Source organism: Engystomops pustulosus, chromosome 1 (assembly GCF_040894005.1).
Source record: "Engystomops pustulosus chromosome 1, aEngPut4.maternal, whole genome shotgun sequence".
Taxonomy (NCBI): Eukaryota; Metazoa; Chordata; class Amphibia; order Anura; family Leptodactylidae; genus Engystomops; species Engystomops pustulosus.
Genome location: NC_092411.1, coordinates 193,202,588 through 193,224,694, shown reverse-complemented (window position 1 = coordinate 193,224,694; position 22,107 = coordinate 193,202,588). Strand labels below are relative to the sequence as shown.

At 43.6% G+C, this 22,107-nt stretch overlaps 3 protein-coding genes across 4 annotated transcripts in view; all 3 read left to right on the top strand.

Annotated features, from left to right (window-relative positions):
- Positions 1 to 22,107, top strand: part of LOC140070348 (uncharacterized) — a 92,905-nt gene that overhangs the window by 3,943 nt on the left and 66,855 nt on the right. The gene's annotated exons all lie outside the window — the stretch shown is intronic.
- LOC140070284 (uncharacterized) lies at positions 2,351 to 4,387 on the top strand. The gene is made up of 2 exons (XM_072116641.1): positions 2,351 to 2,986; positions 3,070 to 4,387. The coding sequence occupies exons 1-2, from the start codon at positions 2,939 to 2,941 to the stop codon at positions 4,378 to 4,380; spliced, it is 1,359 nt and encodes a 452-aa protein (XP_071972742.1). The 5' UTR covers positions 2,351 to 2,938; the 3' UTR covers positions 4,381 to 4,387.
- On the top strand, positions 4,420 to 7,411 carry LOC140070268 (uncharacterized). Of its 2 annotated transcripts, XM_072116631.1 has the most exons (3): positions 4,420 to 6,425; positions 6,712 to 6,807; positions 6,886 to 7,088. In XM_072116631.1, the coding sequence occupies exons 1-3, from the start codon at positions 4,420 to 4,422 to the stop codon at positions 6,935 to 6,937; spliced, it is 2,154 nt and encodes a 717-aa protein (XP_071972732.1). In that variant the 3' UTR covers positions 6,938 to 7,088. The 2 variants fall into 2 exon arrangements, with proteins under 2 accessions (XP_071972732.1, XP_071972724.1); XM_072116623.1 differs by having other exon boundaries at positions 4,420 to 6,807; positions 6,886 to 7,411.

The window sequence follows — 22,107 nt, the reverse complement described above, 5'->3', positions numbered from 1 at the left end:
AAATTAAGGCTACTGATAATGCTTGGTATTATTATTTTTTATTATTTCTTGCATATTTATTTAATTATTTATTTATAACTGCTTATTTAATTTAATGGGGTTTTCTGGAATGTCATTGCGCATTATCTGTGTTTTTGATGTTAAATTCTACAGCATGTTATCAAAATCGTACAGTCACTGTTTTCAATGCTATTTTATAAAAAATTACTTTCTTGAAGAAACTGTCACCAACCAGTTATCTTGGACAATATTAGGATCACAATGATTTTATATTCTGGGATATTTTGAATTATGCTATTGACAAATGACTATTAAGAAGTCACAGAGTGGGGAAAAGTCATTTACCCCTTTGGCATTCATTGATGTCCGATGAACAACGCCACAAGTCTGATTGGGATCTCCTGAAGGTAGTACTTGATGATGTATTTGTGTTATGTGACATCAGTCAAGCCAGGAGGGGTCAGCCCTGTGTAACTCTTCCCCAGTCCATGACTCCTTACAGGAATTATTTGTTTGCATTAAAGTTCTTTTTCTGTGTAATGATGATTATCCTGGGATACAGAAGGACCACACTGTTATCCTGTCAATGACCTGCAAGTCAAATCAGTGACAGCTTTTTGGTCTAAATACCCATGACAGGTTCACTTTCAGTAACTGCTTGTTATGATTACTTATTAAAAGAAATTAAATTATGTTTTCAACCTACATTTGTGTTCTGTTACCTTTGCTTTTGATTCAACATATCGAAAACCCTCTTTAACATGATATCTATCCCTTGTGTTTTTCCATGTCTATCCTGTGGGGGGTATTTATCATACGTCAGTGCACAAACGCACCATGGTCAAACCCGATTGTGGCAGCATATGAGCGTCATCAGGAAGCACCGTTTGGCAGCCTTCCAGACCTGTGATTCAGCACTTTCTATTACAAAGTGCCAGACTTTAATTGAATAGTCTAAATATTTACTCTGGGGGGCGGGGGGATTAGAATTACACTTAGGTAGAAATGGTCATTCTTTGGGGATACCTAGCGGCTAGATTGATCGCTTCTGCTTCCCAAGGCACCAGACTGTTATTTTTGCACTGTATATATTTGTCTGTGTAATTTGTTACCCTTTTTGTATGATGACCCCTTTTTGTTTGTAAGCACTGTCATTTTGATATTAAAACTTCAATGTAAAAGGGCCTTCTTGGGCTCTAACTATTCCATAATTCAGAATAGATGTTACTTGAACTAATTGATTTATTGGTCAGTGTAATATTGTGTTTGGGCATAATTTATGCAAGGTGTCCTGTCAGCCTTATATAAGTGGTAACAGCTAAAATTACTCAGGAGAGAGATCTGTCAGATGTGTGACTCAATAGTTTAGTCTGACCCAATAGTCTTCCTTTCCAAACTTCTAAAATCTTTGATCCTGACACATAACCTCCTTGCTTCTACAATCAACTTTTAAAAGTATGCTAATGAGCCAAGAGGGTTCTGGAGGACGTTACCAGAACCCCTCCATACTCTGGTTTCACAGGCTGTAACTCCACGCAAGAGCACATCTCTCTCTACCCTTGCTCTTTCAACACTTCTCCCTACCTATCCCTGCTGTAATCACATGGTAGCAGGGAATTTTAACATATATTGGGAATGGTGAAGTACTCCAGAACAATGTAACAGCCTGTGAAGCTGCAGCATCCTGGAGCTCTGGTAACACCCCCAAAGGCCCTCTGGCTCATTAGCATAATTATGCAAGTTAATTTTATAAGGATGGTTATGGAAAACCAATATAAGAGATTACCACAGTCACAGAGCCTGGATCTACGAGTGAACTCTCCTGGTTTATCCTGAATGATGTAGGTTTCCTTTGAATGGTGCCCCTAGGAAGTACAATATGTTCTGTAAATAACAACTCCATTTATTTCTCTGCAAATTTAAAAATAAAAACCCTATATTAAAGCTTTTGGTTTACAAGAAGTAAAAATGGAAATGCAATAAATTGGAAAGGGAAGTGGTCCTGAATGGGTTAACCACCATAAGCAAAAACATTGTAAACATATGCATTCTCATAGTTTACTACAGACTCTCAACAAACATCTGGCCACAACCTGCATACCAAAGAAACAAAAAATACCCGCAGCTGAAGCTGAAAAATACCTCCCAGCTTTTAGATGTAAGAAAGAGGGATACATTTTTTTTGTCACGTCCCCCTATTGCCCCTCTGCCAAGCAGTATACTATCAACCTTAATGGCTCCCCACATAGTGTAATGATCCCCTTCTTGTGGTGAACCCCCTTATGGACCTATATAATGCCCCTTTTTCATTTTATACACCCCTTTCTGTGTGCCCACACACTTGTATTTCCGCTTCGTCCCCCATGACGGCCCAACCTGGAGGATGCCCCTTGACCTCTGCAGGGACAGGAAGAAGAGAGGTTAAATGCTCCCCCCCTTGCATCCTCCCGCCAGTGTTCTTCCTGTCCCTGCCGAGGCAGGACAAGAGAGGTGCCCTCTCTCCTCCAGGGGGGGGGGGGACGAAGTAAACTTACGGGTAGTCCTGGCTGGCTAAATCCCGGCGGGCTGGGGCGTTCGGTCGGCCTTGTGTCCTCCCTTTCGCCGCCCTTCCAGTCCGTTCGTCCTGGCCGCCGCTCCGCGATCCGTGTGTGAGCGCGCGGCGGCCGAAAAAACTACAATTCCCGGCGTCCTCGAGGTCCGATGACGACTTCCGGTCGCGACCGGAAGTGGCGGCTCACAGGACCGCAATGCATCCCTGGGATCGGGAGCACGGCGCAGGCGAAGTCTACAGGGGGATGGGCTCCCCATTAAGGTATTTAAGGTCACCTGGAGCAGGTAGTCACGCTGATCTCAGGTCTAAGATCTGTGTGTGACGCTGCGGTGCTGGTTTCCTGTGCTGTGTATTTCTGAAATTTTCCTGTGCGCTTCCACGGCTTTTATGATGGCTGACGAGGCAGACCCTACCTTCCTGCATCCTCCGGTTTCTGTAAGTGGGATTTTGTGCAGGTTTGGGTTTTTTTCTGTGTGTAAAATAGTGGGTCATTTATTATCCTCCGCTTGCCCTTTCAGGAGAAAGACCAAGGGTCTAAAACGAAAGGCAAGGAGGATAAAGGGGATAAGACGAGCAGGTCTGAAAAACCCGAGAAAAGCCGGCTTAGAAAGTGCAACATGTGTGCCCACTCTATGTCCGACTCATACAAAAAGCCGATTTGCAAGTCTTGCATCGACAATTTTATGAGAGAGGAAAAGACATCCTTCTTAGACGAATTAAAGGGGTTTATCGAGGAGAAAATAAGCTCTTCAGTGGCCGCTGCTACGTCCAGGCCTCCACCGTGTAAGAAACCTAGAGTGGAGCCGGATTCTTCTATATCTGAGGGGGGGGATGATTCTGAAGCTCCCTCATGCTCATACGTAGAAGATGATGATCCTACGGACTCACAAAAAACAGAAGATTCACGTCATCTGTTTCAGTTCGAGGAACTCGATGGTCTCTTAAAAGCAATTAGACAGACCTTGGAAATCGAGGAGATTCTTCCCCCTAGATCTAAGGAGGAGGAACTATTTGGGGGATTGAAGGCAAAACGCCAGAGGGTGTTTCCCCTGAATGACACGTTAAAGGAGCTGGTTTCTGAGGAGTGGCAAGAGCCAGAAAAAAGGGTTATCGTGTCCAAAAACTTTAAGAAGAGACTTGTTTTTGAGCCCGAGGAGTCTAAAGTATGGGACACTTGTCCAAAGATGGATGTGCAAGTTACCAAAATAGTAAAGAAGACTGACCTTCCTTTTGAGGACGCGGCCCAATTAAAGGACCCTATGGACAGGAAGTCTGACTCCCTGTTGAGAAAGGCCTGGGAGACCTCCATGCTCAGTCTGAAAACTAACTTGGCTTCCACCTCAGTCGCAAGGAACTTGCTGTACTGGCTGAATGAGTTGGAATCCCACATCAAGGAAGGGACTCCGAGATCAACAATCTTGGAGAACTTTCCTTTGCTGAAATCTGCAACAGCCTTCCTCGCAGATTCTGCTGCCGAGGGAATTCGTTTCGCTTCAAAGGAGGGAGCACTTACTAACTCTACCCGACGGGCGCTGTGGCTAAAACAGTGGAACGGGGACATCAGATCCAAGGCAAAACTGTGCAGTCTTCCCTTCTCAGGGGAGTTTGTGTTTGGCCCAGAGTTGGATGCTATACTTGAGAGAGCATCAGATAAGAAAAAGGGCTTTCCTGAGAGATCGATACCCAAGAAGCAGCCCTTTCGAGACTTCAAAAGGGATTCCTACAAGGATAAAGGGAAAAGGGGACGCTGGAGCTACCCGAAAGGAGGTAAAGGGAGAGGGTTTCTGTTCTCCACCCCAACAGACCCTAATAGAAACAAAAAACAATGATGCCATAGTAGGGGGAAGGTTGCTAAGATTCAGAGGAGAATGGACGAAGGTCACTTCAAATCCCTGGGTCTTAGATATATTACTGCATGGTTACAACATCGAATTCCTCAGACTTCCCCCTACGAAATATATGCCACCTTCACCTTCCATGTCACTTACATCCCACAGTTTAATATGGCAAGAAGTAACTTCTCTTTTGTCTTCTGGAGTGATTATACCTGTTCCACAGGATCAAGAGAAATCCGGTTTTTACTCTTCTCTTTTTTTGGTAAAGAAACCGAACGGCACAAACCGACTAATCATCAACCTGAGAGGTCTCAACGAGTTTATCGTCTACCGGAAATTCAGGATGGAGTCGGTAAGATCAGCCACACACATTATTCACCAAGATGCATTAATGTGCACTATAGACTTAAAGGATGCATATTATCACATCCCTATACACCATTTCTCACAAAGGTTTTTAAGGTTTTCTGTCTTGTCTCCAGAGGGTGCTACACTACACTTTCAATTCTGTGCACTCCCCTTTGGAATATCATCTGCACCAAGGACCTTTACAAAGGTGATGGCAGAGGTGGTGGCGTCTCTCAGACTACAGGACGTACTGATCGTCCCGTACCTAGACGACCTGCTCATTGTTGGCCAAGACAGGGGGAGCTTACTCTTCTCCAGAGATCTCACCCTAGAAACCTTAAAAAGACTGGGATGGATAGTAAACTACCAGAAGTCAGAACTTTCCCCAGCTACTGTGAGGAAATTCCTGGGTGTAAACCTGAACTCAGTTTACCAAATGTCGTTCCTTCCACAGGACAAGGGAGACCACATCAAGGATCTGATAACAAGGTTCAGGAGAAAATCAGTGATCTCTATCAGAGAAGCTATGAAGATTCTGGGCTCTCTAACAGCCTGCATCTCCTCGGTAGCCTGGTGTCAGGCCCATTCCAGAATACTCCAGGGATGGATCTTAAGATCCTGGAACAGAAAACAGGAGGATCTGGACAGGAAAATCCCAATCCCACCTGCCGTCAAGGAGGACCTGCTATGGTGGTTGGGAGACGGAAATCTGAGGAAAGGGATCTTCTGGTCAAACAGCCCTTACATCCCAATCCAGACAGACGCGAGCCAGAGGGGCTGGGGGGCAGTGATGCCTCAGCAAATTTCCCAGGGTACCTGGACAGAGGAGATTACAAGAAGGTCCTCAAATTTCCGAGAGTTGCAAGCAGTATGGGAAGCACTCAGCGCGAACACTCCTCTTCTTGCCCACCAACACCTCCTAATTCTATCAGACAATACAACTACGGTCTCCTACATAAAAAGACAAGGAGGAACCAGGTCTCCTCTCCTGAGTACCCTAGCTCGGAAAATATTTTTGTGGGCAGAACAACACACTCTGTCAATATCTGCCACTCATCTAAAAGGCACGGAGAATTCAAGGGCGGACTTTCTAAGCAGAAGAAAGATCCTACCAAACGAGTGGAGCCTCAAGGAGGAGATCTTCCAGCGGCTAACATCTTTGTGGGGTTATCCTCTAGTGGACTTGTTCGCAACAAGGGAGAATATCAAATGCCTGCATTATTTTTCTCTGGAAAAAGGGGAGAACAGGGAACGGCTGGACGCCTTCTCTCACTCCTGGGACATTCCACTAGTCTACGCCTTCCCCCCAATTCCCCTGATCGCCAGGGTCCTGAGGAAAATATTTCAGGAAAATACCAGAGCCATCTTCATCTGCCCGAACTGGCCGAAGAAAAGCTGGTACCCACTCTTGAAGAAGATGTCACCAGAGAATCCAGTCATTCTTCCGCTATCAGAGGACCTACTACATCAGGGTCCAATCCATCATCCAAACCCAGGGAAATTACAGCTGTCTGCCTGGATCCTGAATCCAGCTTCTTAAGCTCTCAGGGACTCTCATCTGAAGTCATCAAGACCCTGAAGGTGCTTGAATTTCTTCAAAAGGGTTTGGAGTTGGGTTTGTCTACCAGCACCCTGAAGGTCCAGGTGTCGGCGCTTAGTGCCTTCTTCGACCAGCCTCTCATCGAGCACAGGTGGGTCAAAAGATTTATTAAAGCTGCCTCTAGGTTAAAGCCTCAGACTGTTAAAAAATCATCAACATGGGACTTAACTCTAGTTTTGAATGCCTTAATGAAGGAACCATTTGAACCTATTGATTCCTCCAGTGTTAAAAACCTGACACTTAAGACAGTTTTCCTGATAGCCATCACTTCTGCTAGAAGGTTAGGTGAACTTCAGGCTATATCGATTAGGGAACCCTACATGAAAATTCTAGATGATAGAATTGTGTTGATGTTGGATCCAAATTTTGTTCCCAAGGTGGTTTCCGACTTTCATAGGAATCAGGAGATTATCCTACCCTCCTTCTGTGAGAACCCTTCTTCGGCAAGAGAACGCGAATGGAGTTCTTTGGATGTAAGACGTTCTGTCCTAAAATACCTACAAATTACAGAGGCCTGGCGTATTGACTCTAACCTTTTCATCCAATTTCAGGGGAAAAATAAGGGGAGGAAGGCGTCGAAGGCGACTATTGCAAGATGGCTGAGACTGGCAATTGCCTCATGTTACGACCTACAGAAAAGCCCGATACCAGCAGGAATCCGAGCTCACTCGACCAGGGCTATGTCCACATCTTGGGCGGAAAGAAGAGGAGCGTCACTAGATCAGATTTGCAGAGCTGCAACGTGGTCTTCATCCACTACATTCTCCAAGCATTATAGGCTGGACTTGCACTTGTCAAAAGACCTATCTTTTGGACGCAAGGTGTTACAGGCTGTAATCCCTCCCTAAAAAAGCTTACTAATTTTGTAAGTCTCCAGGTTGGGCCGTCATGGGGGACGAAGCGGAAATTGTGAATTAGATTACTCACCGGTAATTCTATTTCCGTTAGTCCACCATGACGGCCTATATATTTTCCCTCCCAGCTGGATTTCTTCCTTTCTTTGTATTATTATTTCCAGATAATTTTCCTTTGTATGTGGAGCAAACATACTAAATAAATCTGGTTGTATCTTCCTCAGCATGGTTATTTTGTAATCACTGGCGGGAGGATGCAAGGGGGGGAGCATTTAACCTCTCTTCTTCCTGTCCCTGCAGAGGTCAAGGGGCATCCTCCAGGTTGGGCCGTCATGGTGGACTAACGGAAATAGAATTACCGGTGAGTAATCTAATTCACAATTTCCCTAGATTTCTGTACTCCTACCCCCTTCCCTTTCATATTGTGGCCTCCTGCCCTCTATTTCCATTATATTGTAACCCGTTTTCTCATATTGCAGCTTCCTGTCCTCCATCTCCCTCATATTGTGGCTCCTGTCGACCATCCCCCTCATATTGTGACCCCCTGTCCTCCATCTCCCTCATATTGTGGCTCCTGTCCACCATCCCCTCATATTGTGCCCCCCTGCCATCCATCTCTCGCATTTTGTGGCCTCCTGTACTCCAACCTCCTCATTTTGTAGCCCCCTGTCCTCCATCTCCCTTATATTGTGGCCTATTGTTCTTCATCCCCCTCATATTTTGGCCCTCTCATATTGTGGGCTTTCTTTTCCATCCCCCTAGTATTGTTGCCCCTAGTCCTCCATCCCTTTTTATATTGTGCCCCCCTGTCCTCCTCCTGTAACTGTATTATATACAAATACAGTACACGCTACTGCACCCAAAGTTCTCCTCACTGTGGTGGTGCAGTGAGAAGAAAAAGGGAAATTGAGTCCTCCTTAGCAACGTTCAGGGGTCCTTCAAAAATCATGAATATAGCACCTATACTTTGGAATGCTGTTCATTGGAAAACATTCTAATCAATAAATGAATACATAATAAACTAATTTCATTTTTCACTGTATATGTAAGCACTTTTCTTTTGAATGAGGATTTAACTATAACTATCTTCTGCAGTCCTACTCCTGACCAGATGATGGTGACAGAGAGCCTCTAAACAAATTTAAGGCATACCTAGATATTTCCACAATTAAATAAGCTGAGCCCTCGCCATACAAGGTGGACATTTTCTGCATAACTGCTGCAAACACCCATCGGGTTACACTAGTGGTCGGTGCTAGCACCAATCACAAGTGTTAACCCTGTAAATGCCTTTATCAAAGTTGCAGGAGACATTTAAATCCCAGAGGCGCATGGGTGGTGCCATCTTGGAATCGATCGCTACCCCCTGTGAAGTCATCAGGGGGTGGCTATCGGTTACTATGGCAGCCTTGAGTCTTACAAAGACTTAACTCCATAACGGAAAATAGCACACAAAGTTGAAAATGACACTTTTTTGCCTATTTGAAATATAAAAAAAATTCAAATAAAGTGATCAAAGGCTTTACAGTCCTTAAATGGTAGCACTAAAAACATCATCAAAAGTCGCAAAAAATAACACCGCCCATAGTCCTGTACACTACTATGAAAGTATGAAAAAGGAATTAGTTCCAGAAAATGGCAAAATGAAGATATATTTTTTTGTACAGGAAGTTTTAATTTTTGTAAATGTATGCAAACATTATAAAAATGCATTTTTTTCAGTAATCTCACTGCATTTGGAATTTTTTCCCACTTTCCACTACATGGCATGGAATATTAAATACTGTCACTATGAAGTGCAATGGAAAAATGAAAAAGTTATGGATTTCTGAAGGTGAAAAATGAAAACGCAAAAAACAAAAAAGGCCTGGTCGGTAAGATATAACCACCATATACTGTATGTCCGGAGGATCCAGTATCCTTCTGTTGTGTTTCCATGCAACCGTAGTGTGCATAGTGTATGCTATTCTGTTAAAGGGGTTTTCCAACAAAGCATGTTAGGTCTTCTGGATAGTGCCTAACTTGCTGATCTTGGGCGTCTCAGTGTTGGGACCCACACAGATCACTAGAAAGGGGTCTGATGTACCCCTGTTGCACCCCTCTTAGCACCACCAAGATGGCCAGAACAGCCGGTTGCGCATGGTCTGCCTTCCCCGTTCAACTCTATCGAGCTGGTATAGATTGCCGAGTACAGCTATATTAACGGTACGGCTAAATTAGCATTATAACATCTTAGCGAAAGTTATTAATGATGTGGCACTACCCATTTTGTACTCTAAATTGAATTTCATCCAATTTTTTTTGCAATATTTTTTTAAATTTTGATGCAAATTTGTGCAAAATCATCCTGACCTAATACTTTGAGATTAAGCGAATCACAAAATATATAGATAGTACTGAACCTGTAAAAGTTCAACTTAATGGGGCTCATTTACTAAGGGCCCCACAGACCGCACTGGGACATCCCGATGATTTCCATTTTGCACCGCTGGGACAGGGATTTAAAAGGGGCTTTCAAGCGCCACAAATCGGGGGACGGGCCATCAGAAAACCTGACGGATTCGGACAAATCGCAGGATTTAACTTAAAAATTGTGCTGCAAGCCAAGCACTTACATGCACCAGGAAGAAGAAGGTGAACTCCGGTGGACCTCAGCGGGGAATCGACACATGCAGGATATCGGGCGCATGATCTTCATCAATCATGGAAGAGTTCATCCCCGTCGGATAGTCTGGATTGTGCCCCAATATGTCAATACTCAGGCCTTTATGACATAGATATTGGTCAATGACTGTGTTTCATTTAAGACACATATAACATTATGCATACTGTAATGAACCCCCAACCTGAGGTCACATCACTGGGTGCACTTACGCTAGAGAGCTTCACAATTTAGTACATACCTACCTACATAGGAAAGATGGCTCCTTTAAGCTAAATTCTTACCATAATAAGCGGTGAATAGGCGCCTGTGTATATAAAATAAAATGGGGTAAACACGAATTGACCTTACTAGTGAAATGGAAGACTTATGCGACTGAATGGTTTGTCAGAAGAACTTTTGGACAGCCTGTCCAGTTGAAAATGGCACTTCCAGAGACTAATAAAGGGTTTTTTTTTAGCTTGCTAATTTAAACTTGCTAACTTTCTTGAGCTTGCTAATTGGGTTTTTGCTCCCACCCCAGTAATGTCACTGAGATGATGATGTTCCCCTCTCCTCAGTGAGTTACCCTTTTCTAAAAGTTTCTTGTTAAACTCCATAACTTTTAATAGGAGGATGGAATTGTTGCGCAATTGCATCCAATCAACTGTGCACCTTGTTACCTTTTACCCTATATCAGACAAGAGAGATGTGTGTTCCAAGAATGGGGGTGGTTTTACCATATTCCCAAATACCTAAAATCCTGAAATTTAAAAGGCATGTGAAATAACCCCCCCCCCCCTTTTTGGCTAAACCAACTTCAAACAATAGGTTATGGACATATATGAGGCAACACATATCATCAGTTTTCACAAGAAACAAGTCTCATCAATTGCATTTTATTGTTCTTTGTTACATAACATTCATCATCAAGAAGCATTCCTTTATAAATTGCACTTACTTCTGAAAAGGATGAATGTACATACCAGATGTTGGGAAATAGTTTATTACATACATGATTAAAGAGATCTTGTATGAATAAAATGGGATTTGTTTATTTGGCATAAAGATCCAATATTAGGATGATCCCAGCTATCTTATTATAAATAGAAAAAAGTCACATGTGCCTTAACCTATCCATTGTCTTTAAGTATTTAAAAAGTCGGACAATCCCTTTAACCTAATATTAACCAGATCTCTAGCTTGAAGTATACCTAATCTTTTGGATAACCTGACATGTATGTACATGAGTAATCACAATATTTCCATTATAATTTTATTCTAGCAGATAATGTTGTATCCCTTGGTGTCTATGTATCATTTATGGTCACTATTAAATGTTAAGTAATTTATCCTTAATTAGATTGTTTTACTTAACATTTCATAAAGCATAGCACACATAGTACACTCAGTACAAACAGCAAATGCAGCATACATGCAGTTCACACATTAGTGCAGCACACAATATACACACTTTAGATATGTATTTCCATAGGGAAAATACATTTTATCTTGAACAGTAGGCAGTAGCAGAGGATCCCATCACTTCAAAAGCACAGAACACATGTCCTTTCCTCATGCATCCCATCTACCAGCCATTCCCTCCTGCAACCACCAAGGTTGAGAGGGGGAAAGGCATGATGTTAAGCAGAGATACGCTTCATCTGCAAAGTGCCATCTTACCCAGCAGGAAATGCATCAAATGAGTTTTAGAAGTCTGGCATGCAGCCCAGGCATTTCCTGCTCCATAGCAACTACGTGGTCTGCCATCATTGGTTTCTCTTGTAGCATATCTTTGCAATGCTGGCATATCCTTCTCCTCTGCAGACACTCCCCTCATTTACCTCATTACTGCAGTGGGGGTCCCTTATCTTATCCAAATATATATCTTCCTCCTTTTCATGGGTGCTGGCATTCAGCTCCAGTTCCTCCTCCTCCCATGAGTTGGGCACATTAATGTTCCCAAGCCTATCTATGTACAGCATACCCTTTACCACAGCGTTTAAACAATCTGTTTGACTCTTGGCTTGCTTCTTAATTCCAGTGCTCAGTGAAGATCCTCGGATCCATACTCTAAGGATACATTCACACTGCCGTGAGCCCGCCGCACCGTAGCACAGCGGGCACATGGCAGCGCGGGGAGAGGAGGAGGAGGTGAGCGCAGCTCACCCCCGCCCCTCTCCATAGCGATATAAGGCTGCGGCGCCGTAATACGGGAAAAGATAGGACATGTCCTATCTTTTCCCGGGCTACGGAGCGGTACGGTGCCGCAAGTGTGCTGGGCCGTGAGCACATAGAAGTGTATGGGGGACGTATATCGGCCGCATATACGTCGGCCGTATATACGTCCCCCATACTGTAGTGTGAATGTAGCCTTAGTGAAAGAACCCAGGAAGTTTCTGACCTACAATCCTAACCACTTGGGCCTATTACCTTATTCTGGACTTTGCGTGTACAACATCTGCCCTGTCCCTGACCCTAACCATTTTCTGGTTTGACACCTTTGTAATACACAATGGTGTCTCTTGGCCTGTTTGGTAAGCTGCCATGCACACCATCAGATCCTTAGGGTTTGCAAACTTATATGCAAACTGTAAAGACTAAATTTATCATCATTCACAGGCCCTTTCTCTCTCCACAATTTAATAGCCTGATTCTTGAGAGCTATCTCTGCCATTTTGTGATCCCTCAAAATGTCAATCGGTCACAGCTACCTCGGCGGGCATATTTCTCATATGAATAATTATAAGAGTAAGGCTACAAGACCAAAAGAGAAACAAAGGGAGTGTGTATCGGCCACCAATATATATACAAATCTTTATTTATTTATAATTATACACATAACAAAACATGCATGTTCTTAAAAACACCTAAAACGTACAAAAAGTACATACAATTTGACCCATGTATATGACCACAATAGGTCTATACATTAACACATAACCCTATATAGACAACAAATGCTGATCGGTTGCCTGTTTTTTGCCCTGTGTGAACAATATCTACAAAGGGGGAGCTGGTATGGCACAAAACAGTGTCAAAGTCCACTACTGATGGTTCCCTCAAGTATAATACACATGTTAAGACACAGACAGGAGCAAATAACGAAAGCACACTCAAAATAAATACAGATAAGTTGCTGGTATAAGATTACCCATCCATCTGATTAGCCTGGAGTGGACAAGTGTGCAAAGGGTGATGTGGGCTAGCAAATCCCCACGCGTTTCGTCGCTACATGCGACTTCCTCAGGGGTCCATGATGTATTAGCGGACAATGGTCCGGTATTAATACACCTGTGCCCCTCCCCAGGGTGAAAAATAGCCACTCACATACCTCCCATTGATCATGCAGCTGTGATCTTTAAGCGTTCGCGGCAACGCGACCGCCGTCTGCTGGTCATGTGACCCATTTTTGGTCTCGCGGTAGTTGGAAAGGCATGTGACAAGTCACGCGGGACTTGTGAGTCGGCGACATAGCGCATGCGTGCACCTAGCTAATACATTGTGTTGCCGGCAACAAACTAGCAGTATGCGCATGCGCTGGTACAATGTCCAATGGTTATAAGGTAAGTTGGTACAAAGTGAAGTACTCAATTGAATACAGTCCAGGCATTAAATGTCTGAATGATGTGCTTAAAGGATAATAATAATTAAGTTCATATCAGTACCCATTCCAGAGAGGATAACAACTGCACCTGGAATTTAAATATTAGAAAGTGAGTTTTGGCTAACACCCTGGGGAGGGAAATTAAAAACAAATACATGTCATGCAAGGTAAGGGTAAGTTATGTAATCAATATTGCCAATACAGAAAATAAATATAAAGAGTAAACTCATTATATAGCATCCATGTTGATGTCAGAACATCGGCAGTCATTTCGGTGAGAGGAGCTCCAAGATGATAAAAATACTTTGTGGATAGATTATATTAGAAAGACGGAAGTTTTCCATAAATGTTCGTTCAATTTAATTTGTACCGGATTGTCCCAAGGTAACAGATCTGCATCCTCGGCACTTTGGTGCTCCTGTGCTTGATTCGATCCTGTGGGTCAGGGAGTATAACCCCGGTGTCAAAAGGGGGGGAGCATCAAAGGCTAATAAAGGTCCCAAGGAGGCCACGAAGCAGAGCCACAGCATACTATGTAGAAGAGCCCCAGGTAGGTATTCACTGGATATTCTGGTGGTTTGGAGATGGTTATTTAGACCTCCATTCAATCTGTTCTTAAGGGCAAAAAGGTACAGTTGTTACAAGTATAAGCAAGCCAAAGTATTGTTCCATAATACGGGAGGTCCAACCAGAATGTGCCAGCAGAAAAGACAAAGTGGAGAAAAGAAGAAAAGGGAGAAAAAAAGGAGAAGAATAAAGGGAAGGTAAGTACAGAATGAGGGAGGTGAGGGACAAGGATGCAGGTGAGTAAGCTGTGGGCGAACGTGAGATTAAGGGTGGGAATGTGATGATGTGATGAAAGGTCCAAGAAGGACAGGGGTAGTGTGGGCCTTGAGAAAGGTGAGTGAAAGAGTGCTAAGGGACCATAAGGGTCCAGGCCAAAAAAAGGGGATGCCCTGAGCCGGGGGTCTCAAGTGATAACGTGATGGAGGGCCGTAAGGGTCCAAGACTACAAAGGAAGTGCCCACCCAGACAAAAGTACGTGTGCTACTAAATAATAAAAAAGTATCTATGATTATGGTGTAAACACATAAGTGTGCGTGCATGTGCCGCCATTGTGTGTAGCGCCCATTTTGTGTCAGGTGTATATCCATGTGCAATCGCCCAGCTGTATTATAAGAGATTAAATAGATGTGATATATGAACAATAGTGCCATACATTATAGGGAGAATAAGGGTATCTGCATAATACTCACCAGCAGTGAAAACACCTTCTAGCGTTGTTTATAAAATCCTGTGAAGAGGAGATCTTCATTGATACCTGCAGGTGCAATACATCCTAGGTTATAAATCCAACGGGCCTCCCTACGCAGTAGTTCGGGGACCAAATCTCCACCACGTATGCTGCCCTGTACTCGGTCCAGCCCCACTACTTTGATACCATGTGTCAAACCCCCATGAAAGAGTCTAAAATGTGTCGCAACAGTGGAAAGGACCTTACCCTGATTAAAGTACTTCGTAGAATTCCGGATACTCGAGAGGTGCTGTTGTATCCTCTTTCTTAGTTCTTGCGTTGTCTGACCCACATAAGTTTTTCCACATGGGCAGATGAGGCCGTAGATCACATTTTTACTCTTGCAATTGATGTAATGGTAGATATCGAAAGATCTATGATTAGTGGGGTTGGTCACCCGTTTACATGGCAGCATTAGGGGGCAGACCGTGCATCCTCCACATACGTATGAGCCCTTGATCCTTTCTCCATGTCCCAGAGATCTTTTGTTTAGTTGAAAGTGGCTTCTTGTCAAATTATCTTTTAGATTTCTTGCTCTCCTTGCAATTAGGGATGGTTTTTCAGAAATCCAAGTATTTAGACGTTTTTCAGCTCTCAGGATATTCCAGTTGTTCTCTAGAATTTTTCTAACTTCTTCCCATTGGTTATTGTAGGTGGTTATGACTCCCAATTTGGGCCCTGTAGTTTTTTCACGTGGTCTCAAGAACTGGTCCCGATCGTTGTGTGCGGTTCTAAGATATGCTTTAGAAATAACTTTCCTTGGGTATCCCCTGCGTCTGAAGCGATCAGTAAGGTCACTTGCATTTTTGCGAAAATCCTCGTTGGTGGTACAGTTCCTTTTGATACGGGCGAACTGTCCCACCGGTATGCTGTCCTTCAGATGGCGCGGGTGGAAACTCCCATAGTGTAGGAGGGCGTTCGTGGAGGTCTTTTTCCTATAGAGATCAGTGTGTAAGTGTTGGTCTCGGAGTAGTATCTTCAAGTCCAGAAAATCAATACTATCCTGCGAAAAGTGTGAGGTGAGAAAGATGTTTAGACCGTTGTCATTAAGTCTATTAATGAATTCTTCACACAAGTTCAATGGTCCATTCCACAGGAGGAGGACGTCATCATTAAATCTGTACCATCCCAACACATGTTGAGTAAATAGTTCCGATGGGTACACGAGCGCGTCCTCCCACCACCCTAAAAACAGGTTGGCGTAGGAGGGCGCACATCGTGCACCCATCGCTGTTCCAGAAATCTGCCTGTAATACTTAGAATTAAAGGTGAAGTAACTCTGTCTTAGCACAAACTCCATAAGTTCCAAAAGGAAGGGGTCGTGCCTGCGATCGCCCGTGCAGCACTTGTCTAAGTAGTAGGCTATGGCTCTCAGCCCATCCCGGTGTGCTATGTTAGTATAAAGCGCCTCCACGTCTAACGTCACAATCCAGGTGTTTTTGGGTATGATGACATTGCGTATTTTCACAATCAAGTCAGAAGAATCCCTGATGTAAGAGCGCAGCTCTAATACCAACGGTTGCAAATAGTAGTCTAAATACATGCATGCCCTCTCACACAGTCCCCCTATGCCAGATACTATTGGTCTCCCAGGGGGACGTGTGAGAGACTTGTGCACCTTAGGGAGCATATAGAAAGTGGGTGTCACTGGGTTTTGGACCTTCAAGAAGTGATGTTCGCTTTTGGTAATTATGCCATAATTATAGGCTGTATCTAATAATTGGTCCATCTTCTTCTGAAAGATCTCAGTCGGGTCGGCAGGTAGGGGGGTGTAATAGGTTACATTATCAAGTTGGCGTTTGGCCTCATCGATATACATGTCAGTTGGCCAGAGTACTATATTGCCCCCTTTATCCGCCTCCTTTATCAGGAAGGTTGAATTATTTCTCAGGGATTTGATCGCCATCCTTTCATTATGGGTCAAGTTCTCATGGGTATGTTTGTTCGGTGTTAGGGCCTCAATGTCACGTACGACCTGGTTGTAAAATAATTGAAGGGCAGGGACCAACCCCAAATTTGGGGTGATCTGAGAGGGTACACGAAGAGGGCATGGTTGCCTACCTGTACGTTCTTGTTGTTCATTTTCATGTAGTAAGTCAAGTAGATCCTTAAAGGTTTGTCGGTCTTCCTCAGGGAAGTTCTAAATAAGCGACGGCTGTTGGTATAGGACTTTAAAGGATAACTGTCTGCAAAAAAGGAAAATGTCCTTTATTAGTTCAAATTTGTCGAGTCTATTCATTGGGGAAAAGGTCAGCCCTTTACTCAGGACCTTAGTCTCATCAGCATTTAAGGTGTAAGATGATAGATTAATGATGCATAAATCAGCTTTGTTAGTACCTGAGGTCTCAGGGGAGGGTTCTAAACACGTTTCTTGCCCCTCTTGTATGTGGGGGATCTGGTCGTGTGTCCTGGTCTCCTCTTCCTGGTATTTATGGGGTCTGGACCTGCCCCGTCTGATCTTGCCTCCATATCGCTGCTTCCTGATAAAAAATCATCACTTGTTGTGTTATCCTGTAAAGACGTTGCTTTTCGGGGACCCCTGTATATCCTCCTACGGTTGCCCTTATGGTTCCAATGATATGCACGGTGTCTGTCATAATCCGTCTTGTCCCTACACATTTTGTTTCTTTTGCCCTGAATAACATCCTTTTCCAATTTATCGATAACATCTTTCAGATCAATTTTGAAGGGTTGCACCAATGTGGTCTGATCAAAAGCATTGAGTTTGTTTTCCAGGCCCTTAATCTGTTCTCGAGTTTGTGCCATAAGTTCTTTGTCATGTGTCAACAACATGTGCATGATAATGTGGGAACATTGTGCCAAGCCCCTCTCCCAATTGCATTTAAACTCCTCCTCAACCTCCCATGAAGGAAAGATTTGGACCCTTAGGCCCCTTGGGACTAGGTTCAATTTCATGTATTCTTCCAGGCTTCTAATGTTCCAATAAGTCTTAGTCAGCGTTTTATGAGCTTCCATAAGCTCCTTAGTTATTGCTTGGAATTCATTGTTGCCCTTATCTGTATTGGTGGAGTCAAACAGGGAGCCTGACTGACTCGACCAAACGGACTCCCTAGTTCTAAGATCCATGGATGATACAAAATATCAATAACAATAAAAATTTGAATACCAACCAGCGTGCATAAAGGGTTTCAGAAAAAACTCCCTATGGACAGAAGGGAGCTAACTCAATTATGGTGCAAAAGAAGATAGAAACCCGAACAGCAAAGGTATGTTCAACAAAGTGCCTTATTAGGCCACCACACTCTAATTACAAGTACAAGACCAAAAGAGAAACAAAGGGAGTGTGTATAGGCCACCAATATATATACAAATCTTTATTTATTTATAATTATACACATAACAAAACATGCATGTTCTTAAAAACACCTAAAACGTACAAAAAGTACATACAATTTGACCCATGTATATGACCACAATAGGTCTATACATTAACACATAACCCTATATAGACAACAAATGCTGATCGGTTGCCTGTTTTTTGCCCTGTGTGAACAATATCTACAAAGGGGGAGCTGCTATGGCACAAAACAGTGTCAAAGTCCACTACTGATGGTTCCCTCAAGTATAATACACATGTTAAGACACAGACAGGAGCAAATAACGAAAGCACACTCAAAATAAATACAGATAAGTTGCTGGTATAAGATTACCCATCCATCTGATTAGCCTGGAGTGGACAAGTGTGCAAAGGGTGATGTGGGCTAGCAAATCCCCACGCGTTTCGTCGCTACATGCGACTTCCTCAGGGGTCCATGATGTATTAGCGGACAATGGTCCGGTATTAATACACCTGTGCCCCTCCCCAGGGTGAAAAATAGCCACTCACATACCTCCCATTGATCATGCAGCTGTGATCTTTAAGCGTTCGCGGCAACGCGACCGCCGTCTACTGGTCATGTGACCCATTTTTGGTCTCGCGGTAGTTGGAAAGGCATGTGACAAGTCACGCGGGACTTGTGAGTCGGCGACATAGCGCATGCGTGCACCTAGCTAATACATTGTGTTGCCGGCAACAAACTAGCAGTATGCGCATGCGCTGGTACAATGTCCAATGGTTATAAGGTAAGTTGGTACAAAGTGAAGTACTCAATTGAATACTGTCCAGGCATTAAATGTCTGAATGATGTGCTTAAAGGATAATAATAATTAAGTTCATATCAGTACCCATTCCAGAGAGGATAACAACTGCACCTGGAATTTAAATATTAGAAAGTGAGTTTTGGCTAACACCCTGGGGAGGGAAATTAAAAACAAATACATGTCATGCAAGGTAAGGGTAAGTTATGTAATCAATATTGCCAATACAGAAAATAAATATAAAGAGTAAACTCATTATATAGCATCCATGTTGATGTCAGAACATCGGCAGTCATTTCGGTGAGAGGAGCTCCAAGATGATAAAAATACTTTGTGGATAGATTATATTAGAAAGACGGAAGTTTTCCATAAATGTTCGTTCAATTTAATTTGTACCGGATTGTCCCAAGGTAACAGATCTGCATCCTCGGCACTTTGGTGCTCTTGTGCTTGATTCGATTCTGTGGGTCAGGGAGTATAACCCCGGTGTCAAAAGGGGGGAGCATCAAAGGCTAATAAAGGTCCCAAGGAGGCCACGAAGCAGAGCCACAGCATACTATGTAGAAGAGCCCCAGGTAGGTATTCACTGGATATTCTGGTGGTTTGGAGATGGTTATTTAGACCTCCATTCAATCTGTTCTTAAGGGCAAAAAGGTACAGACACTCCCCTTATTTACCTCATTACTGCAGTGGGGGTCCCTTATCTTATCCAAATATATATCTTCCTCCTTTTCATGGGTGCTGGCATTTAGCTCCAGTTCCTCCTCCTCCCATGAGTTGGGCACATTAATGTTCCCAAGCCTATCTATGTACAGCATACCCTTTACCACAGCGTTTAAACAATCTGTTTGACTCTTGGCTTGCTTCCTAATTCCAGTGCTCAGTGAAGATCCTCGGATCCATACTCTAAGGCTACATTCACACTGCCGTGAGCCCGCCGCACCGTAGCACAGCGGGCACATGGCAGCGCGGGGAGAGGAGGAGGAGGTGAGCGCAGCTCACCCCCGCCCCTCTCCATAGCAATATAAGGCTGCGGCGCCGTAATACGGGAAAAGATAGGACATGTCCTATCTTTTCCCGGGCTACGGAGCGGTACGGTGCCGCAAGTGTGCTGGGCCGTGAGTCCATAGAAGTGTATATACGTCCCCCATACTGTAGTGTGAATGTAGCCTTAGTGAAAGAACCCAGGAAGTTTCTGACCTACAATCCTAACCACTTGGGCCTATTACCTTATTCTGGACTTTGCGTGTACAACATCTGCCCTGTCCCTGACCCTAACCATTTTCTGGTTTGACACCTTTGTAATACACAATGGTGTCTCTTGGCCTGTTTGGTAAGCTGCCATGCACACCATCAGATCCTTAGGGTTTGCAAACTTATATGCAAACTGTAAAGACTAAATTTATCATCATTCACAGGCCCTTTCTCTCTCCACAATTTAATAGCCTGATTCTTGAGAGCTATCTCTGCCATTTTGTGATCCCTCAAAATGTCAATCGGTCACAGCTACCTCGGCGGGCATATTTCTCATATGAATAATTATAAGAGTAAGGCTACATTCACACAAACGTATGGGAGACCCCATACACTTCTGTAGGCTCTAGGCCCTGCACACGTGCAGCACCATACTGCTCCATATCCCGTAAAAAGATAGGACATGTCCTATCTTTCTAAGTAATACGGCGCCGTGTGCTGTGTATTCCTATGGAGAGGGGCGGGGGAGAGCTGCGCTCATGCCCCTGCTCCTCTTTGCAGCACCGATGTATGCTTGCCGTACCGTAGTACCCTAGTACCATAGTACGTACCATCATGTGAATGTAGCCTAAGTCTGCTAATACTGTAATAAAATTCTACACTTTATAAAGCTTACATAATAAGAATAATCTTTATATAGCATCGTCATATTTCATAGCACTTTACAATTCATCTTCATATTCCTCTTTCTGTGCTTGCTAACTGTGAAATTTGTGGATCTTATGGAAGTTTCCTTCAGCTAAATCTGTGATCTTGCAGGAAGTGGCTCATATAATAAAAAAATTTTTTAGCGCCATCAAATTCTGCAGTGCTTTATAAATCTTAGAGGACATATACAAATGTAATATTACATTACAGAGTACATACATTAATATGGAACAATAGGAGTGAGGGCCCTGCTCGCAAGAGCTTACAGTCTATGAGGAAGAGGGGGTTACACAATACATAACAAGCTTGTATAATGGTCCAACCATTCTTTATAAGGAAACAGTATAAAAATAATGTAATAAATAAAATGTCTGCTGCTTGAACCAGCCATCAGCCGCCATCTTATATACATATCCAAGGTGAAAGTGACTGCAGAGAAGCCTGGAGCTTGGTATATATCTGGTGTTTGCTGGATAACCGACAGAAGGAAGAAATGGGATTGATTAGTAAAGAGAGAGTTGATGTTTCATGCAGTTAGCGAGTGTGATAGGCTATATAGGCCTATATAACAAATTCTGCTTGACAATTTAACAATTTATTAGGTTTCCTTATACATATAGAAGGGAGTATAAGCCGACCCAAGTACAAGCCGAGGTACCTAATTTTAACACAAAAAACTGGAAAAAACTTTTGACTCGAATATAAGCCGAGGTTGGGAAATGCATTAGTCACAGCCCCCCCCAGTATATTGACTGCCAGCCCCTGTAGTGTATAGCCTGCCAGCCCTGTAGAATATAGCCTGCCAACCCCCTGTAGAATGTAGCCCGTCAGCCCACTGTAGAATATAGCCTGCCATCCCCTCTAGCATATAGCCTGCCAGTCCCTGTAGTATATAAACTGCCAGCCCCTGTAGTATATAGCCTGCCAGCCCCTGTAGAATATAGCCTGCCAACCCCCTGTAGAATATAGCCTGCCAGCCCCTCTAGTATATATCCTGCCAACCCCTGTAGTATAAAGCTTGCCAGCCCCCTAGGATATAGCCTGCTAGCCCCCTGTAGTATATAGCCTGCAAGACCCATAGTATATAGCCAGCCTTCCCCCCTGTTGTAACAAAAAAATTAACACTGTGCTCACCTTTCCGACGCACCCTGTAGGTCCTCTTTATGCTTCAGATCCTCTTCGGGTCCATCAGTCTTCTTTGTCTCCTCCTCGGGTCTTTGCGCTTGGCTGGCACACAGAATGACGTCATCTACTTGCCAACGTCATTGTTTGTGAGCAGCCGGCATCACGAGGGGACCAGAAGAGGAAAGGAACGATCCGAAGAGGAGCTGAAGATGAACGGAAGGACCCAAAGAGGCACTGGAGCATCGGAAGCAA